Source organism: Zootoca vivipara, chromosome 9 (genome assembly GCF_965207765.1).
Source record: "Zootoca vivipara chromosome 9, rZooViv2.hap1.1, whole genome shotgun sequence".
Classification (NCBI taxonomy): domain Eukaryota; kingdom Metazoa; phylum Chordata; class Lepidosauria; order Squamata; family Lacertidae; genus Zootoca; species Zootoca vivipara.
Window position 1 is genome coordinate 41,020,940 of NC_142592.1, and position 21,208 is coordinate 41,042,147.

At 44.2% G+C, this 21,208-nt stretch overlaps 1 protein-coding gene across 4 annotated transcripts; it reads left to right on the forward strand.

The window, feature by feature from the left end:
• The first annotated feature begins 2,052 nt into the window (after positions 1–2,052).
• On the forward strand, positions 2,053–20,969 carry NAGA (alpha-N-acetylgalactosaminidase). Of its 4 annotated transcripts, none has more exons than XM_088676608.1 (9): positions 2,053–2,189; positions 6,357–6,535; positions 9,087–9,261; positions 12,189–12,366; positions 13,093–13,187; positions 14,760–14,921; positions 16,418–16,615; positions 17,350–17,493; positions 20,820–20,969. In XM_088676608.1, exons 2-9 carry the CDS (start codon positions 6,381–6,383, stop codon positions 20,835–20,837), a joined length of 1,125 nt encoding a protein of 374 aa, XP_088532734.1. In that variant the 5' UTR covers positions 2,053–2,189; positions 6,357–6,380; the 3' UTR covers positions 20,838–20,969. The 4 variants fall into 4 exon arrangements, with proteins under 4 accessions (XP_088532734.1, XP_034982568.1, XP_034982566.1 ...); XM_035126677.3 differs by lacking the exon at positions 20,820–20,969 and adding an exon at positions 18,167–19,857; XM_035126675.3 differs by lacking the exon at positions 20,820–20,969 and adding an exon at positions 18,576–19,857.
• Positions 20,970–21,208: the final 239 nt, after the last annotated feature.

A 21,208-nucleotide genomic window follows, 5' to 3' on the forward strand; every position in this document is an offset into this window, starting at 1 on the left:
TGGGGCGGGGGGGGGGCAAGCAGGGCCGGCGCGTCCATTTAGGCAAACTAGGCCATCGCCTAGGGCGCCAAAATGGAGGGGGCGCTGCCCAGCTTGCCCCCCAAGCCCCCCAGCCACCGTCCGCCCTCGCCGCCCTCGCCTGTGGCTTCCTTTCTTATTTTTTTCTTCTCCCGCCATTGCCGGGTGAGGGGCGGGCTAGCAAGGCGCCACACTACTGGCTGACTGGCGTGACGCCCCTCCTCACTGGCCCGCCTCTCGCCCGGCAACGTCGGGAGAAGAAAATTTTTTTTTAAAGCTGCTGGCCGAGCGAGGCTGCAGCTTCCATTTTTCCTTCTTCTCCCGACGTTGCCGGATGAGGGGTGGGCTAGCCATTCACACGGGGGGGGGGAGAGAAGGTGACCTTGCCTAGAGCGCCAAAAACCTTAGCACCGGCCCTGGGGGCAAGAGAGGGGAAGAGAGAGGGAAGGAGGGAGGGAAGAGAGAGAAGGAAGGAAGGAGAAGGAAGGAAGGAAGGAAGGGGTGAGAGAGAGAGAAGGGAGGGAGGGAGGGAGGGAGGGGGAGAGAGAGAGAGAGAGAGAGAGAGAGAGAGAGAGAGAGGGGAAGGGATTTCCATAATCCACAGCGACTTTTCCCCTTCAGTTTTCAGAGGGAAAAAGTGCGGGTTGAGGTCCGTAAAATATGGTATTTTTTTGCTTCTGGGGGGGGGCAGTTGCCCCCCCTGCCCCTCGCTGGGTACGCCCATGAGGGCATAGGAAAATGATCTCCGGTCAACAACTCTCATCAGCCAGCACAGTCCTCCAGCCTAGTTTTTTCAAGGCGTGGAATCAGTCTAATATTATCTCAGTATGGGCCAGGCTAGCAGAAAGCAATACAGTAGAAGTCTTTAGAAAATTAGCTTTCCGTTTTGTCATAAAGGTAAAGGGACCCCTGACCATTAGGTTCAGTCGTGACCGACTCTGAGGTTGTGGCGCTCATCTGGCGTTATTGGCCGAAGGAGCCACCGTAAAGCTTACAGTTCATGTGGCCACCACGACAAAGCCGCTTCTGGCAAACCAGAGCAGCACACGGAAACGCCGTTTACCTTCCCGCAGGAGTGGTACCTATTTATCTACTTGCACTTCGTGCTTTCGAACTGCTACCGGTAGGTTGGCAGGAGCTGGGAGGACAGAGCAACGGGCGCTCACCCTGTCGCATGGATTCGAACCGCCGACCTTCTGATCAGCAAACCACACTATTAAAAACGCACGCGCACACATTGCCGAAGTTCTCCAGATAGTAATCCGGAATTCCAGCACCTTCCGTTTCTGGCTGACGTTGATTTAATGTTTTATTGGAATGTTGCATGATTGCGCAGTTTTGGTTGTTGTGAACTGCTTTGGTATCCACTGATTTGGATAAATGGTTACATAGTTACACCTCCAATTTGATTTGAGTTTTAATCATACGCTTGTTTTACCTGGATGGATGCTTAATGCCGAATAAAAGCCAGGAGCCACCGCCTGAGGCAATGTGATGGGCGCCTCATCAGATCACTTCGGAGGCGAGGGTTCATTTTATTTTATTTTTAGTTAGAAGATGATGCTCCCACACCCGCCTTGCGCAAAAATAAAGAAATAAAGAGGGGAGAGGGAGTTTTGAGGCGGGTAAGTTGCTAAAGCATCTGGAAAAGGGCAGTGTCTCCTGGCAGGGTTGGCGTATTTCAAGAAGTCAAAACAAGGACACCCCATGTTGAGGTTGGTTTTTTTAAATACAAAAACCCCGAGATTTTTCGATTGACTAGCTTACGTTGATGTCCGGGATAACCGGACGTATGGCATCCCCAAGAGGGAGGTACCGGTATAGAGGGAGCGATATTTATTATTGTGGGGGCAAGATGCACGAATTTCAGTCCTTTATTCCGTCTTCCCTTGCGCTGAGTAAGCTTTGCCATATATGCCACCATTAGCAAGGCGACTGAGCCCCCACCCCGCCCATCCCCGAGCTTCCTCATTTCCTCATTCCTGCTGCCGCTGCTTCCTCATTTGCTTGCAGCCAACAACCCTCGGCGCCAATAGCGGGACTCACGAGCTGGTCATATGACCAGTAGAAAGCAGGAAGCATGCGGTTTGCAGCAGCCTCTCTCTCATAAGCCTTCGTCCTTGCACCTGGTGTGGTCGTCTATGCTCAAGTGTGGCTCAAAGTCGTGCATGGTAAGCGCGTGATTTGACCGGGAGTCGTTGTCTGGCGAGTTGGAGAGGTGAATGTTTTGCTGGGGCTCCCCGGCTGGGAGACAGGGGAGCTGAGCAGGGGGAGGAGGTTACCGGGATTACCAGTTTCTCTTGAGAATGAAATGTCTCCTCTGCGATCAGAATCTTGTCTCCAGAACGTGACAAGGAACAACACAAAGTGTGAACAGTCAATAATACTGTAGTCATGCTTCCTCCCACCCCCACCCCCACCCCCACGTCAATGCATCGCTTTGCCTTTAGCAAAGTTCTTAACTGCATTTTGGGAAAGATCCTGCCAGGCAGTCTTCCCCAACATTGCGCCCGCCAGATTATTAGGGCTACAACTCCTATTTCTAGCCAGCACAGTCCTCCGAACATCTGGAGGGCACCAGGTTGGGAAAGGCTGCTGTAAGATCTCATAAAGTGACATCTGAAATACAGACTGACTTCTGCATCCTCTTGACCAGGCATCCCCAAACTGCGGCCCTCCAGATGTTTTGGCCTACAACTCCCATGATCCCTAGCTAGCAGGACCAGTTGTTGGGGAAGATGGGAATTGTAGTCCAAAACATCTGGAGAGCCGAAGTTTGGGGATGCCTGCTCTTGACCCACCTAGAATAGCCAAGTAATGTATGTGTGTGTTTCAAACTCTTATATTTGTGTAATAGTTTGTTGCCTGTACTCTAAACTACTTCTCTGTTGTTCCAGAAGGCAGGGCGAGTAAATTTCAGCTAAACCTTGGGAGCTGGCTGCCTTCACAGGGGAAAGGGGGTAGATGCTAGGTCACTGGAGATAATTAAGTTAGGGCTGTTAGGGCTGTTGCTGTAGTTCAGTGGTTCCCAACAGGTGGTCCGGGGACCCCCAGGGGTCCGCGAGCTATGCCAGAGGGGTCCTCAAGATCCTATTAGAATAAAAAAAATATTAACTATATTTCATATGATAACAGATTTTTTGTTTTGGCCGCTTCCTGCATGAGCAGAGTCTAGCGCAAAACTAGAATTAGATAGAGGCAGTAGTTCTGCTGTATGCCGCAAGGACTACAAGAAACTTGGAGATAAGGCAATGAAAAAGATCCTTCCATTTGCAACCACATATCGGTGTGAGCAAGCATTTTCTTCCATGTGTTTCATGAAAAACAAATATAGGAATCGGCTCGACATGCGGTCGGATTTCAGAGTGAAAGTTTCAAGTTTGGAACCTAATATTTCAGAAATAATGGACTCAAAGGACAGATTTAACTCATCTCATTAAGAACTGAAAATTAAAACTAACTGTATACTGATGGAGTACTCTGTTGTAACTGTAAAAAACGTATAAATATAAAATATAAAAAGACTCTTAATTTGGCTTTCACTTTTTAATTTTAGGATTAGAAATTAATGGGGGTCCTTGTCACAATAGCGGCTCGATGAGGGGTCCTCAAGAAAATTTTTTTGGGAACCCCTGCTGTAGTTGTTTCTTGCACTGCGGATCCTGCATTGAGCAGTGGCTGATTGGAACACATGAATCCTCCTGCTCTGTAATTCCACCTATGGTAATTGCTCCACACCAGCCATTCCCATCATTCCTGACCATTAGCCATGCTGGCTGGGGCTGATGGGTGCTGTAGTCTAAATTATTTGGAGGACAGCAGGTTGGAAAGTCTGTTCCACACTCTAGAAAGGCTCCACTTGTGAAATATTGACTAGCTGATGTTTAGCAGTAGATGGATTTGCATTTACACTGCTATGTTTTAAGCACAACGCTTGCTCCTCAGCAGCTAAGAGATAAAAAAAATGTAAGCTGCACAAATGTTGATCTTATTTAAAATGAATTTTATCTCCATGGTGCCTCCATTATGCTGGAACATAATAACGTCTCACTCCAGGAGTAGTGATTCTCAAGGTCATTTCTTATCTGAGTACAAAGTTTATTATCCAAAGGATAATAGGGAAATTATTTTTATCCAGGAGCAACCTCAATACTCCTTGGCCACCCCCAGTTTTTTGTGTGTTTTTTTTAAACCTTTGACATAGTCTACTCTTTAGAGTTGCTGAATTTACCTGGATCATATGTCAGTGTGGTTGAGTAGCCTAAGTGATAGTCCGCTCCCTTTCAGGATTAAACATCTCATATAATTTTGGCTGCAATTTGAAACTGAAATTATATTCAGGATCAGGCCAACTACACCAGAAATCCAGGGAGTTATTTGCACTGAAGCAGCTTGAGAGTCAAGAAGTTGCCCCCAGGATCTTTTGTCAAGCTGCAGATAATTCTGGGAGTGCATCTCTTGGATTTTCCAGATGCGACTACTTGGGGCAGAAAATATCTTAGGCTGGGCAAGGAATGGACTCTCTTTTGGAGTTCTTGCAATAAAGTGGGCAAAACTCTGAACTAAAAAAACAAGAATAATGGATAATTTTCAAAAACCAGCTGTTTAACATGAGTCATTGAAGCTGATATAAAGAAGAGAAAATGTTGCTAATTGTTCAGATTTGTTCTTGAAATAACCCAGGACTTTATAGAGATTCATAAAGAGGGCAAGTTTTCCTTAGCATTTCTATATTTGCAAGACTGCTGTGGTCTCCTTGATGGGGAGTGGGCTGGATAGGGATGATCAAATAGGCGTGACCCATGTACTTTACTTGCCAGGAATGTAAAACAAGCTATGCAGCTTCCCAACTGCTCCACTGTGCTGACTCTTCCCCTCCTGAGAAAGGTGGGGGTTGAAACTCCTTGAAGCCCAGGCATATATGTATCTGCATTCTAGATGACCACCTGGCTATGTAGCAGCCATTGTAACAGCTGGGGGAGCTACTGCAACAGCTCCATGTTAGAAACTGCATAGTTCCCTGTTCTTTCTGCAGCCAAGCATAATAGGGTTGTGGCAGCATAGATTATACTACACGGCAGCTAGGCCATATTATGGACAACATTTCACCGGAAATCTTGAACATTGGGAAACAGTTTCTGCCTCAGTAGCTGTTGTGCCAGTTGGTCCAATTTTCTGAAACTTGGGCGTTCTATCCTGAACCCACTAGCTACCACTGCTTCCCAATACTGTCCGATATTATCTGCACGTGTCACTTCCCGCTCCACCCTTATTTGAAGAAGGGCTCTGGCTCAGTGGTAGGTCATGTGCTTGCAGGCAGATGTTTGTCTAACTTTCAGAAACTGGGGCAGGTCATGCCTAGATATCCCTAAACTGCAAGCTACAAACTAGACACTATACAAGGAGAGACTACAGCTGCATCATGCCTTTCTTTAACCTCCCATCGACGTTTACAAACCTATTTGGCCTTGAGACCAAGGCTGCTTGTCAATATGCGCTTTGGCCTTGTGCTGTGGTTTCAAGCTTTGGAATATCATATTTATTTGATGGCATATATGATGATGAACTGCAGGGCTGTAACATACAAAGCTGCCTCATACCAGGTCTGACCAATCTAACACTGTACTGTCTACATTGATTAGCAGCAGCTATCCAGGATTTCAGACAGGGAGCCTTTCACAACTCTGCCTGAAGATGCTGGGAGATCTTCTGAATGCAAGGCAAATGATCTTCCACTGAGCTATATCCTTCCAAGGGCTATGCAGATTGGAAAGCCAGGGGATCTAGATAATATCTGATAGCTCACAGAAGAGCATTGTGCTGGTAGTAGCTAGTGGCCATTGGATGGAATGAAAGCACTTTGAGTCACGTGTTGTACTGTAAGTTTAGATCACGTTGGACAACTGATTGTACTGTACAAGTAGGGGACTGCGTGCAGGTAATGTGGAAGAACTCGGTGTCCTCGGATAATCACACCCTTGCTTAATAGACTGAGACGTGCACAAGTGTTTTGTTCCCCTTCCCTCATCCCTTCATGATCCATCTCAGTGAAATGTAGTTTCGTGTTCCATCCTACATCTGGGAACTAGGGTTATCATCTTTGGAGACAAGCACAAGATCTTAAATCACAATCTGAGGCAGTTCAAGATTTCAGCTTGTTCGAAATAGGTCTACCATCATTTACTGGTTTGGACATGACAGTAAGCAATGGTTAATCAGAGACTTGCTCATTTCACTGAAGCATGCTGTGAAGCAATAAGCGGAGTGTTGTGGAGTGGGGTTGCTGTTACCGTCAGTAAGCTTCTTACTGAAAACGAATATTTGCTCTCACTCTGCAGCATTGATTTATTGATCGGTAAGTCATGAGGCTCGTAGCATCTGTACTGCTTGCAGCCTTAGTCACCACCTCCCTGGCTCTGGAGAATGGGCTCATGAGGACGCCTCCAATGGGGTGGCTTGCATGGGAACGATTCCGTTGCAATATTGATTGCAAGACTGATCCACAGAACTGCGTCAGGTAAGTGGAAGAGCCTTGGAAGCTCTGCAGCTTATACATGTGCAGCAGGGGCAATGGAGGGTAGGAGAAAGAAGTGAAGTCCCCATGCATTTCACACAAAGCTGGATCTGTTTTGTAGGAAGGATACTTTGAGTAATGCCCATTTTACTTTCCGCCCATCCCTATTTTATGCTGCCATCTGAATACCCACTAGCTGTTCTCCACTTTTCAACTTTACAGTGGTACATTGGTTCTCAAACTTAATCCGTTCTGGAAGTCCATTCCAAAACCAAAGCGTTCCAAAACCATAGAAAGTAATGCAAAATGGATTCATCCATTCCAGACTTTTAAAAACAACCTCTAAAACAGCAATTTAACATGAATTTTACTATCTAATGAGACCATTGATCCATAAAATGAAAGCAATAATCAAAGTACTGTACTATAAAATAATTAAGACAGTACTGTATTGTAGATGATAAAAATAAAAATAATCATTTTTTTCTTACCTGCACTGATGATAGTCATTGTTTGGATGGGGGGGGGGGCTTCTATCCATTTCCGCAAGCACACAATCAGTCAATCAGTCGCTCAACTGGTTTCCACAGTCACAAAAACAAATTAACCGAAAAAGCCTCAAAAACAAAGACGCAGAATAAATAGCAAAAAAAAAGCACCAAACTTAATCCATTCCGGAAGTCCGTTTGACTTCTGAAATGTTCGAAAACCAAGGCTTCTGATTGGTGCAGGTGCCCGGGAAACAATGGCAGACAGCCGCATTGGATGTTCAGCTTCCAAAAAAAAGTTTGAAAACCAGAACACTTACTTCCAGGTTTTTGGCGTTTGAGTACCAAGGCGTTTGAGAACCAAGGTGTCATTGTACATTTAAAACAAAAAACAAAAACAAAAAACCCCCAAAAGTTGGTGGGAGGCTTGATGAATTCTGATGGGCTTGTCAAGGAGGGGGTCATTTTCCCGAGTCCTCCCTCCAAGCTACTAATCACTCACATGCAGGCACCAAATGGGTTATCAGGCTTTATTGACATCTTCTCTGCACCAGCTACAGAACATCAAACAAACAGTCTCATCCATGATGTTTTCTCTCCTCCCCTCAGCAGGTTAACTTGAATATTTATAGGGGCTGGGGAATCTTGGTAGCCTGCCAGCCCCATCACCTGCTCCCACTTTGGGGACTAATTGTTACCACCTGCCAGAGGGGCCCCACCCAGCGATACCTGCTTACAGAATCACTACATGACAGGGCCCACCGCCCAGGCCAGGCATCCCCAAACTTTGGCCCTCCAGATGTTTTGGACTACAATTCCCATCATCCCTGACCACTGGTCCTCTTAGGTAGGGATCATGGGAGTTGTAGGCCAAAACATCAGGAGGGCCGCAGTTTGGGGATGCCTGGACCAGGCACATGCCCCCTGCCATCATCACTGCTATGTTCAATGTGGAGAAATAAAAGGGCAGCGAGTTTATGTTTTACATTGGGAGGGATGTTTGCTGAATGGAGTTTACTTCTGTGTAAACATTAGAAGGATCTTCACCATGAGGAAGAGCACTGCTGGATAATATAGCATTATGTTCAAGTGCTTGCTAAGAAATCTTGTTTGTTTGAATAAAGATTTAATATTGTGTATTGTATTCTGACACTGGCATTGTAACACACATTTATTTGTAATGTACATTGTATTTGATGTGGGAAGTTTTCTGTCTGGTCCAGAGAAAGTTAGTTTAACTGTTGCTTGAGGCCTGAACTGGCATCTGTATGTTCAAATTCTCAGTATGCTAAAGAAGGAGAGAAGGAATATATACCTAACTCACTTGCTAAGTGAAACTTTAGACTTTTCAGTTAGACGGTGTCTGGTAGGAAAGCCAGAGGGAACATACTTGGGGCACAGCAAGACAAACCCACAGTAAAGGGTTGGAAAAAGAGGATTCCAGCACAGCCTTCAGTTATTGTGTGTGACAGGCACAACTGAGGTGGAGAAGATAAAAGGGCAAACTGGCTAAAGCTGTCTTAGTTTAACATTAATAGTTGAATAGAAGCAGTTGGTATTTAAAGTGGCAGCAACAAGTTGACAAAGCATATACTCATTTAGAGAAACAATCCTATATTTAAATCACCAGGAAGCTTGGGGACTTAATCTTGTAATAAATAAACATAAACAGCTTTGTTAAATTTAACATTTGTCTCTTGACTGTCTTCGTATAGTGCCTGTACAGTTATCGGTGAGTTAAGTCTTCAGAGGGAAGAAGTGAGACTGAATAGTGGCAGTGGCATGGGAGAACCATTGGAGAGGGAGTTGAGTTTTGTTATTGTACATTAAGTACATAAAATAAAATATGAAATGCAATACGAAACTTCCATTTTAATTTGTTGTCCAGCTGTGGGAGCTCTCATGGGCAAAGCCTGCCACCTGTTGGTGAAAACTGGCAATGGCATGCTTGCCGTGGATGTACAGCCCTGCGTGGGTGGTCTCTTCCGTGTTGCTCCCCTGTGGCCACAAAGAGTTCAGGGTCACTTGGATGTTGTTTTTAATTTGCTTTTCTCTTTGTCGGGCAGTGAAAAACTCTTCATGGACATGGCGGATCGCCTGGCATCAGACGGCTGGAGGGAGCTGGGCTACGTGTATGTCAATATAGACGATTGCTGGATGGCAAAACAGCGAGATTCAACAGGGCAGCTGATTCCGGATCCTGAGAGGTTCCCTAGCGGCATCAAAGCCTTAGCCGATTACGTGAGTGATCCATAACTCCTGATAGTGAAGCAAGATCCGGGTCATCTCCCATCCGTGGTTTTCAAGAATGTATTTTGTGCTTTTATATTTCGATTTTATTCTGTGAACTGCCCCGAGACCTGCGGATATAGGGCGGTATATAAATTCAACCAGTCAATCAACAAGAATCCCCTTCTAGCCATCAGTAGTGAGGACTAAAAAACTTGTGAAATGTTGGCTCCTAAAATCACGAGTCCCCAAAGGAACAAGGTCCTGTTCCTTCAGTGGATTCAACTTGCTTATTCAGAGTAGCCTGCAGAACATTCCATCCAGTTCAAAAGCAGCTTTCATTTAAGTTCAAAAGCAGCTTTCATTTAATTCTAGTATCCTTGATTCAGGGCCCACCTGAATTGTGGCAAAAATGGTAATAACAATAGTTGCTTGGGCCATCATCCCCAGACCTAGTCATGTGGAGAAGCAGAATATGAACCAGCTAGCCGTTGGATTCAGGAGCAGAGTTGCCCATCATCAATATCATTGCCATCATCATAATTTTATTACCAGTATTTATACCCCGCCCATCTGGCTCGGGGCAGCTTTCAGAACATATAAAAAACAATAAAACATCAAACATTAAAAACTTCTCAATACAGGGTTGCCTTTAGATGTCTTCTAAAACTTGTGTCGTTCTTTATCTCCTTGACATCTGATGGGAGGGGGATCCCCAGGGAGGTGCTGTCCAAATCACAAATATTGCTGTGAGTTGTATCCAGTTCCCACCTGGCTCATTCTTGCATTTCTGCAGTCATGGGAATACATATAGTTAAACTGTGGAACTCACTCCCACAAGAGGCAGTGATGGTCCCTAACTTGGAGGGCTATCAATGGTTGCGTGCCATGATGGCTGTGTTCTCCCTCTGTGGTTGGAGGCAGTAATACCTGTTTCTGGAAACCACAGGGCAGGAGAGTTGTGCTTGTGTCCTGCTTGCTTAAGGGTTTCCCACAGGCATCTGGTTGGTCACGGTGAGAACACAATGTTGGACTAGATGGGCCATTGGCTTGATCTAGCAGACCTCATATGGAGTACTGTGTCCAGTTCTGGGCACCACAGTTCAAGAAGGATACTGACAAGCTGGAACGTGTCCAGAGGAGGGCAACCAAAATGGGCAAAGGCCTGGAAACGATGCCTTATGAGGAACGGCTTAGGGAGCTGGGTATGTTTAGAGAAGGTTAAGGGGTGATATGATAGCTATGTTCAAATATATAAAAGGATGTCATATAGAGGAGGGAGAAAGGTTGTTTTCTGCTGCTCCAGAGAAGCGGACACGGAGCAATGGATTCAAACTACAAGAAAGAAGATTCCACCTAAACATTAGGAAGAGCTTCCTGACAGTAAGAGCTGTTCGACAGTGGAATTTGCTGCCAAGGAGTGTGGTGGAGTCTCCTTCTTTGGAGGTCTTTAAGCGGAGGCTTGACGGCCATATGTCAGGAATGCTTTGATGGTGTTTCCTGCTTGGCAGGGGGTTGGACTAGATGGCCCTTATGGTCTCTTCCAACTCTATGATTCTATGATTCTTTTGTTCTAATGCTTAATTCTTTTGTTCTGAGCTACGCTGAGCGTAGGAGAAAAGTCCTGTGCGAAACAGCCCCAAAGCATGTACTGGATATGGGTCCCCTAAGCTCTGAACATGGGCTGCGAGTGAGAGGTAGGGAAATTATGAGGAATTTTCTCCATTTTAGCTATATTTCAGAGTGAGTGGTGCCAAGCATCCAGTGGAAGCTTGTGGGTTGTTTTTCACAGAGTTGTAATAACTTTCTGCTGCCAAGATCCTACATAGGGCCAATTATTTTGACATTGGTATTATCAAAAATATACAGTAACGTTAATTTTGGACAACAAACAATTGTTTCTTTACTAATAGTTCTGTCAGAATTGAATTCCAAAAATCTTGCACTAACTGCCATTCAATCCATCATAAATGATATTATGTACCAAGTTTATTGCAAGCCCTCCAAACAATTTTGTGATGCGGAAATAAAACATTTTTGACATTTGCAAGGAAGTCCTATATATATCATCTGTGTAATAATTTTAAAGTGTTTTCCCCTAAGAAAACTGGAAACAGGTTTTAAGGGTCTAATCTGATTTTACAAGTATTTTATCATTCCCTCACTGATCGTGTAGCTATGTTAACTAGTGATATTTTTAATCATAGTTGAACACATACCAGAGTCAAACCAGAGTATCCTCTAACCTCCAAATTGCAGCCTAGTCTTATTCTGGTATTCCATTTTTCTGTTATGAAAATGGAAGTGTCATAGTGGCAGAAAGGATGTGCGGGGAGAGAGTCTTTGTGCTGACCACCTCCATTGCAAGGATCCTTCAGAAGGGAGTTGCTGTCAGGAACATTATGTGCAGGTGTTTTTTGATGCATTGAATAGAATGAAAGTTTATGGCAGTCATGGCAGAAGGGAGAGCATGTGTACAAATTCAACAGGTCTTTGTTTGTTTTGTTGCTAATTTTTCTAACGCTATTGTTTTATAGATATGAACGCTGTAGTACTTTGTGAATCCTATAATATGATTTATGGTGTAACTGTGATGTTCAGCTTATTTTTTTAGTTGTTTTGTTAACCGTGTTACATAGAGGGTAATTGTTTTATTTGTGATTTGCGGTGGTTTTGCTCATTTTGATTTGTTAAGTATTTTATGTGATTTATGCTGTATTCGTCGAGATGCTTCATTATGTTATTTTTATCTTTTGTTTGTAAGCTGCTTTGGGATTGATTTGAATGAAAAGCGGCGTAGAAATAGAATAAAAATAAATTAAAAATGGGGGAAAAGACACTCAAGCATAGCAACATACCAGCTGCTTTGACTGGTCGACGTTACAGTTTGTCCATGGGAGTTTCCCGTCCATCTTTCAATTTCTTCTTTCTTTTCATAGGTGCATGCCCGGGGGCTGAAGCTTGGTATCTACGGTGACTTCGGCACCTATACTTGTGAAGGGTATCCCGGCACAACGCTGGACCGGATTGAACAAGATGCCTCGACATTTGCCCAGTGGGGAGTGGATATGCTGAAGCTGGATGGCTGCTATTCTTCAGCAGGTCAGGAGGCTAAAGGTAAAGACTGAGGCTTCCTTCTTGCCTCTGTTAGCTTTATCCTGCCCCCTTCAGTGCTCCATCTCCATCCTGCCTGGCCCTGGCCTGGACCGACCCCGGCTGCTTGATCTTGAGTAGGGTAGGTACAATTTGCTGATAATTTTTTTTTTATTCAAATCTGCTTTTGAAGTGTGTGTTTCTCAGATATATATATATATAAATGTTAGTTACACAAGGTGTCATTCATTATTTCATTTTATTTTTAAATATGGTTTAAGAGGAAATCTGAATTTAATACAATCGTGTTATAAGGGTGCTATCTAAGTCATCGTCAAGGTAGACCCATTTAAATCAGTAAACAAGTTTATTGATTTCAGTGGGTCTGCTCTGCCACTAACACTGGATATCATGTTATGTCCAGACATTTTTTTTAAAGCAGAATCATGGGCATCTTTTAAAACATGTTAACTGAAAGGCATTTTTTTTTGTTTAAAAAATGGAGCGGGGAGGGAAATAACTTGATTTCTGATATATATATATCACAGTATGTCTCATGTTGTGTTTATTATTGTGGGCTTTCAATTGGATCCAAGTCATCACAAGGGCAAGAATACAGGAGACGGCATTTTGTACCTCACCAGGATTATCCTTGGAACCCAAATAGATTTTCTTGTTTTCCAGTTTCCATGCCTGCCCCCTTGCAACTTGCTCAGTTTTCAAATTATGAATATTCTTTATCCCTCAAAGGTTATCCTAGAATGTCCAGTGCTCTGAACGCAACAGGCCGCCCAATTGCCTTTTCCTGTAGCTGGCCAGCCTATCGAGGGGGACTTCCACCCAAGGTGAGGCCTAGCTGAAGAGGCTTTGGGGCTAAGGTCCACCTCCTTTGTCCTTTAAAGCATGTCCAGAATTTCTGAGTGGAAATTTCCCATCCCATTTTGACAATTTGGGTGGCGTGAGCAGGGATCCACAAATCTATGCCCACCACTGGCCACCAATCAAGTGTTTCTGAAGCTGATAAGAGACAGGCAGGACTTCCAGCCTGACCTTGTGCTACACTTTTGGAAGCACTCTGGAAACAGCTCAGCTGACAAAGAGCAAGACCTCGGTCCTCCCTGACTCATCATTCCATGTCCACAAAGGCAGCCACAGGGGCTAGGGGAGGGGTAGATTAAAAAGCCTCCAGGACAACATCTACTGTATTATATTTTATGTCTCTTTTCCTTCAAGATCAGGATAGGTTATTTTGATTCCCCCTATATTATCCTCAGGGACGCGGGTGGCGCTGTGGGTTCAAAGCCCACAGAGCCTAGGGCTTGCCGATCAGAAGGTCGGCGGTTTGAATCCCCGCAGTGGGGTGAGCTCCCGTTGCTCGGTCCCAGCTGCTGCCAACCTAGCAGTTTGAAGCAGTCAAAGTGCAAGTACAGCGGGAAGGTAAACGGTGTTTCCGTGTGCTGCTCTGGTTCGCCAGAAGCGGCTTTGTCATGCTGGCCACATGACCTGGAAGCTGTACGCCGGCTCCTTCGGCCAATAACGCGAGATGAGTGCTGCAACCCCAGAGTCGGTCACGACTGGACCTAATGGTCAGGGGTCCCTTTACCTTTATATTATCCTCACAATAACTATGTGAGGTAAATTAAGTTGGTAGTTGATGACTAGCTCCAGTAGGCTTCATGGGTGACCAGGGATTAAGAACTATCTCCCTGACCTAAGTCCAACACACACTCTGCTTTTTATTTTATTTACAGTGTAAATTAGCCCCAAGTGGTTTCTCTTTGAGTGGTTTTGTCCCAGTGGAGTACAGTAACTAGAACTGCGTTTCCCAAACTTGGGTTTCAAGCTGTTTTTGGACCACAATTCCCATCAGCCCTGACCACTGCTCCTGCGAGTTAGGAATGATGGGAGTTGTAGTCCAACCACAGCTGGAGATGCAAGTTTGAGAAACATTGAGCTATTAGGGAAAAGAAGAGGAGGACATTATCTACCAATGTGAGTTTCCCAAGGGCTTCTTGTTGGCCACGTGGGACACAGAGTGCAGGACTACTTGGCCAGTTGAAAATAGCATGGCTGGATCATCTATCGGCACTCTTTCTATCTGTTGATAATCCTATCTTGCAGCACCTGTTTTGGGGGTACTCCTTCAGGGTGCAATGTTACCATTTGTGGTCAGTTTCCCCATACTTTTTGCATTGACTGGGGCTTATGGGAATTGTAGTCCAAAACTTCTGGAGGGCACCAGGTTGGAGTGACCTAGACATGGTGATGTTGAGCAGAGGAGGTTAACATTGAAACTAGAAGAGAGATGGTCTCATAATTTCTAACGCTAGAAAAACTGCACACCTTGCCCTCTGTTTCTCCAAAGGGTAAAATGTACAGCTCTATTGGTGAATAACCCATTTCACATTTTTTTCCAGGTGAACTACACACTCCTGGCAAACATATGTAATCTCTGGCGAAACTATGGTGATATACAAGACTCTTGGGAGAGTGTCCTCTCCATAGTGGATTGGTTCTCGGTCAATCAGGATGTACTTCAGCCAGTATCTGGCCCTGGCCATTGGAACGACCCAGACATGGTAATGCTGAGTTGAGGAGCTTAACATGAAAGCTAGGAGAGAGGGAGAGAGACTCTCAGGATTTCTAAAGTTAGAAAGATGCAGCAGAGACGGTTGTTGGCAGGAATTCCTCTGTTCCCAACATCTTGCGTAGAAGGCTCCGAAGCCTGTAAGTTAAGTGATTTAGCTGGCTTTTGTGTTTCTTTTTGGGAATCCTTCAATCCACTGCAATGCCCATCCTTCTACCCTGGGTTGTTTACGCCTTCTCTTCTGTGACCTCTAAATGTTTTGCAAATAAACATCATTTATTCTGCAAGGTGTGGAGAGTCAAAGAGTTCTGCAACACAGAACTTCCCTCCCCCAAGAAATCCCTCATCTTCATGCAAACATACAGATTTTGGGGGCTTGTGAAATGTTTACCAGTCTCCACCCATTCTCAGGTTTTTTCTTTCGAGCCTTCAAAATTTACAGGAAACCGTGAGGTTCCCCGGATGCTGTGCATGGCAGCCCCTTTCTGGACTTGTGTACTTGGTCCCTTTAAATATATCTTGGAACATCTTTAGAAACATGTCCAATTGGTGATGTGCATATAGTCCAGTGGCGTGCGGTCATTGGGAACTATGCTAGTCCACCTAATCGTTCGCCTGGTGCCTCCTTCCCAAAGCCCAGGAAGCTTCTGCCTGGCTTAGGGAGGCGCATTGCCCATGTGTGCGACATCAGGACTTCACAACATCACACACATGCCCCTCGCAAGCTAGCACCTCTGGCCCTAACTGTTCCCCTATGAAAAATTTCACTGCATGCCACTGATATAGTCCTAGTGGCCTGTGCATGCAACACCTGGACTAGATGTGGGGACTTTACCTTGCACTTGTCTGTTCACAGGGCACAAACTCCCATTTTTTCTTTGGTTCATTCACATCTCTTCCATCATTACAGCCTGTATCTTCCATTATTAATCAGACCCGGATACTATTGCTAGGAAGACCCAGGCTCTGGCACTGGGGGGGACAGGGAATGCAATGGGGACAGAGGGTCACCACAAATCATGCAGAATATTCCAATTTTCCTTTTAAAACAACATTTCTAAGAACATGCTGTACAGAAGTGCTGCTGAGAGAGACTAATATTTCACATCCTCCAATTCAAAGCAAATTGTATTGCAATTTTAAACCAGATATTTATAGATTTTAATGCAGGTTTGGTGACCGGAAAAAAGAAACACGTCTGCCCAATCACAGAGAAGTGAACTAGCTTTTCTTATTTCTGTTCGGTGAACTGGAGCAAAGTTCTTCAACCTTGGGTACCCAGATGGCATTGGACTACAATTCCCATCATGCCTGACCATTGTCTAAGCTGGCTGAGGATGATGGAAGTTGTAGACCAGCAGCATCCCAGGAAGCAAAGTTGACAAATACTGAACTAGAGCCTTCTCTGAATCGAGCCATCATCTCCTTTTACTTTCATCCTTCACTTCAATCTCACCCTTAGTTTTAACCTCCTTCTTTGTCCTGCAGCTAATCATTGGAAACTTTGGCCTCAGCTATGAACAGTCCCGCTCCCAGATGGCCTTATGGACTGTGATGGCTGCTCCCCTTTTCATGTCCACGGACCTCCGTACCATTTCTGAGCAAGCACGAGAAATTCTACAGAACAAACTGATGATCAAAATTAACCAAGATCCCCTAGGAATTCAAGGACGCAGAATCCTTCAGGTAGGGAAGGACTGGATCCTGTAACTCAGTAGATAAGCATAGTCTACAAACCCTTGAAGCTGGGAGTGCTGTCTTCTGCTTTTCGATCTGAGTGATAACTTGAGCCAAATGTGGGTAGTTTCATTTTATATCCTGACTTTCTTCCAAGGCAAATTATCTTAAAGGGTGCAAAATAAAAAAATTCCTTCAGTAGCACCTTAAAGACCAACTAAGTTTATATTTTGGTATGAGCTTTCGTGTGCATGCACACTTCTTCAGATATCTGAAGAAGTGTGCATGCACACGAAAGCTCATACCAAAATATAAACTGAAGAAGTGTGCATGCACACGAAAGCTCATACCAAAATATAAACTTAGTTGGTCTTTAAGGTGCTACTGAAGGAATTTTTTTATTTTGCTTCGACTCAGACCAACACGGCTACCTACCTGTAACTAGAATTAAAGGGTGCAGTTAGACTCTTGTGCATTTTTTCTGCAGCGTGTTTACAGTAGACCTACAATTTAGACCTTACTGAGCACTGTTTGCTATAGGTAACAATACCCCCCGTTTCCAACCACTTAGCCATTTGCAGGGTTCAATCCTTGGCATCTCCAGAACACTGCCAGTCTGTGTAAATAATACTGAGGTAGATGGACCAATGGCCTGATCCAGTATAAGGCAGCTTCCTAAATTCCTTGTGTCCCAGAGGAGCGTTCCTGTTATTGGCACATAACTCTTCAATCTGCTTTTGTAGGAAAAATCTCGCATAGAGGTGTTCCTGCGCCCCCTTTCCCAGTCAGCTAACGCTCTGGTTTTCTTCAGTCGGAGGACAGACATGCCGTATCGCTACACCACATCCCTTGCCCACTTCAATTTTACCCAGAATGCGGTGTATGAGGTAAGAAAAAGACAAGGCTTATCAGTATCTTGGATTAGTCCCTATCCTTGCGCACGAGCAGGGCTGCTTCTTGTCCTATGTAGAGGGAGGGAGGAGGCCTTTGGGGGTGCAGACTCCACACACATCACCTTCAAGAACCTGTATGTTAATGGTGTGTCTCAAGAGTCTCCGCATTACCATGGAGGAATCTCACTCTCAGCTTTCCAACCTTGAGGCCCCTCCTTCTAGCATTCATCTTCCCCTTGCCTACCTTGGATGAGGCCTGGTGGATAGACACAATAGAGCAGCAATGATAGAAAACTTAATTCCCCATCTCATTGTTTTGTGCCACCCCTCCACCTCAAACAAACGGTGATGGCGAGTTTCTGGTTTGCATTATAGCTTGCTGTGTAGTAGTATTCTCGACACTGCTGCAAATGCAAAGCTCACTGGTAAAAGAAGCAGCAAGGACATGGTGACCTTTAAAAAATGTAAATTGTGGTGAAGGCTGCTCTGTGGGGCAAACACACCATGGGTAAAGAGCACCATGCTAATTTTAACTCCGCTGTCTGCCCCCAAACACAAAAGACAAACATTTGCATAGCCAAATCACAAATCTGTGAGCCATGCAGAGAAGCAACACCAGTGTGGCTCTATTCAAAGCACTTAATACATTTTAAAATCCATCTTGTAGGTGGTTATAGCACTTTTCCATTTGTCTGCTATCGTGGCTGTGAAATAGTAAGTATATCCGGTATGTTCAAGGCAGATGTATCCATGTTCATTTATCTGTATATAATACAGTAATACCTCGGGTTACGAACACGATCCGTTCTGGGTTGCAGTTCGTAATCCGAAAAGTTCGTAACCCCAAAAAGTCCCGAACCGCCATTTTGCGCATGTGCAAAGTGCTATTTTTGCGCTTTGCGCAAAGCGCGCGCGCCGCTTCTGCACACACACACACGACGGAAATACTTCCGGGTTTGCGCAGTTCGTAACCCGAGTTGTTCGTAACCCGAGGTGTTCGTAACCCGAGGTACGACTGTATACATACTGTATGCAGAGTTAACGATGTCCTGTCACAATGATTCCTTCTGTTTCAGGCGCAAGATGTGTACAGTGGTCAAATTATCACTGGCTTGAAGGCTGCTGATAACTTCACAGTGGTCATTAACCCCTCTGGAGTAGTCATGTGGTTTGTCTACCCAACAATGTACCTCGGCCAGGCTTCCAGCTTTGTGAAGCAGCTGCCTGAAGCCAGGAAGTTCCATCCCTCTGCCATGTGATGCCAAAGGGCCAATCGCTAGCAAGCCAGGCCAGGTGTGAAAGTGTTTCCCCTTGTATTGCTGATGGCACCTCAAAGTGGGGTAGGTAGGCGAGGTCAGAAGGGGGGATTTTACACATGCAGAGACAACGCACCATCTATCTTCAAGGTGCTACTGCCTGATTCTATAGATCCACTTGGAAGTAAGTCTTACTGGTGTCACAGAGTTGCAGCCTTAATGGTAGCCAAATGCTTTGAAATCATTGGAAATATAAGTTTAGATCATCTTAAAACAGTATATGGAAATTTAAGGTGTTCATATGTCAGTGAAAACTAACTTGCTTGGGATTTTCCAAAATTGGCCTGAAAAAATCTGATTAAGTTTCAAATTAACCATTTTCTTCTTTCTTTTCTCCTCCATGATGCAAGTATTTTACCTGTTGTAGTATCTGGGGCAGTTAGGTTTCATGGTGGAGCACATGGAGAGACACCCAAACACTCTTATCCGTATCCAAGACTTACTAGAACCCACAACAGCAATTCACATATCTGAATGTATAGTTGTAGACACTACTCTTATGATCCTTTCTGCATGCCGAGAGTCCTAAGATTAAATACCAATTGTGAAAGCTAGTATCTCAGGTCAGAGGTATCTAGTTACGTCTTTTCCTTGACATGCTAGCTAGCATATCAGCAAGGCAACTTATAGAAACAGTCAAAATAGGCTTGCATGCATTCAGGAAGGGTGTATCATGTTGCTGAACATAGTTTTGGGTTTTAGGAATATCAGTGCCCTTCTATTTCAGACAACAGATCCATCTAGTTCAATCTCCTGTGGTCAATAAGATGTGTCTGGAAACTTACGAGCAAAGGCAACACACCTCCTCTGTTCCTTCCCTATGCCATACCTGTTATTCAGAGGCTATGCCTTGGGCTAAACACAACTTCACCTATTACAAAACTGATATGGGAAACACATGTATATATGGATTAATTGCACACACAGATGTTCATGCAAGTCTTTTATGACTTTAAATCAGGGTTGGTTTTTTTCAAAAAAAAAACAATCAAGCAATATATAAATTTTGTGAAATAAAATAAAGACTTGTTTTATAATCTCATCCTCAGTTTTAACTTTTTAAAAAATGTTATAGTTCATTTTAGCCTAAGTTTTCATTTCGTTTACTCTTTGTGAGCCACCAAATTTTTTTTTTGTTATGGGGTGGTTATTTATTCAATATGTTTATACGAGGTAAAAACGGTGGAAGTGTAGCAGTGGGAAACTTCTGTTGTACAGAGGCAGAACTGGAGTTGAAGAAGCCTTTGGGACTGATAAAGCTGCTATAAAATACACCCCAGAAATTAGGAATCTAAGAAGGGCAACCTTATCCAAAAGAGGCAGTAACTTTGGGTGAGATTTCAGGATGGCCCCTATCTTCCTACTGCCATCTGTAAAGGGGAAGGGAGATATGCAAAATAAGTAGATTTAGTACTATAATCTGTTTTAAGAGCATTTCCCCAACATGCTGTTTTAAAAAAGCCAGGAGTAGCATGCTAATCAAAGTAAGGCACAGGAGCAGATTCCATTGGCAAGCTATTATTTTTGCAGCAGTTTGTTAGGATCCACAATGGTACTTAGTCAGGCATATTCAAATTAGGGTTCAGTGAACTCGGCATCTCCTTTGACTACAGATAACGGAGGGTCCCGCACATGCTGTATAGAGATGAAAACTACTGGTTACCAAAGGTGTTTCAAACTGGTGGCAGCCACAATCTAACATGAATATTATAGGCTACAACTTGATGAGCCAGCTGTCATCACTATCATTTTACCTTCTGCAATCATTTTTATACATTTGATATTTGTCAAAATGAAAAGCGACCATATAAAACCACCTTTCTGCTTGTGTCAAGGTGTTTTTGTCTTAGGTTATCCACCTAAGTATATTTTATAGGAATCAGATAAACGGCAAAGAACTGAGTAGCAGTTTAAAATGGAATGATTAATGTTGTGTGCCAAGCTCTGGAAAGCCTCACGTCTTTCTAAACCTGATTTTTTCCCCTGTTTGTATATAAACCCCAGATCTCCCTTGATAACTGAACTCAAAGGGAATCATTCATGGACTCATTCCTCCCTTTATATCTGAGATGAGGAACCTCTGGCCCTCCAATATTGCTGGACTACAATTGACCCTGTTGTCTGGGCTGATGGGAGCTGGAGTCCAAGAATATATGGAGGACCAGCCACCAGGCTGGCTTCAAGTCATTCTACTAGAATGAGATCCTACTCCTCAAATAACCCTGTGCCTTTACTTGATGTGTGTGTTCTAGTAAGGCATCCAGAATTATTTTCTCAGACGTTTCCTGATCACTTGGACAAATGGCAGCTATATTACTTGTTTTGCATGTTAGTTCTTAGAATACAGGTATCTATTTGGTAATGTCATGCCAGAACAGTATTTAATACAACTC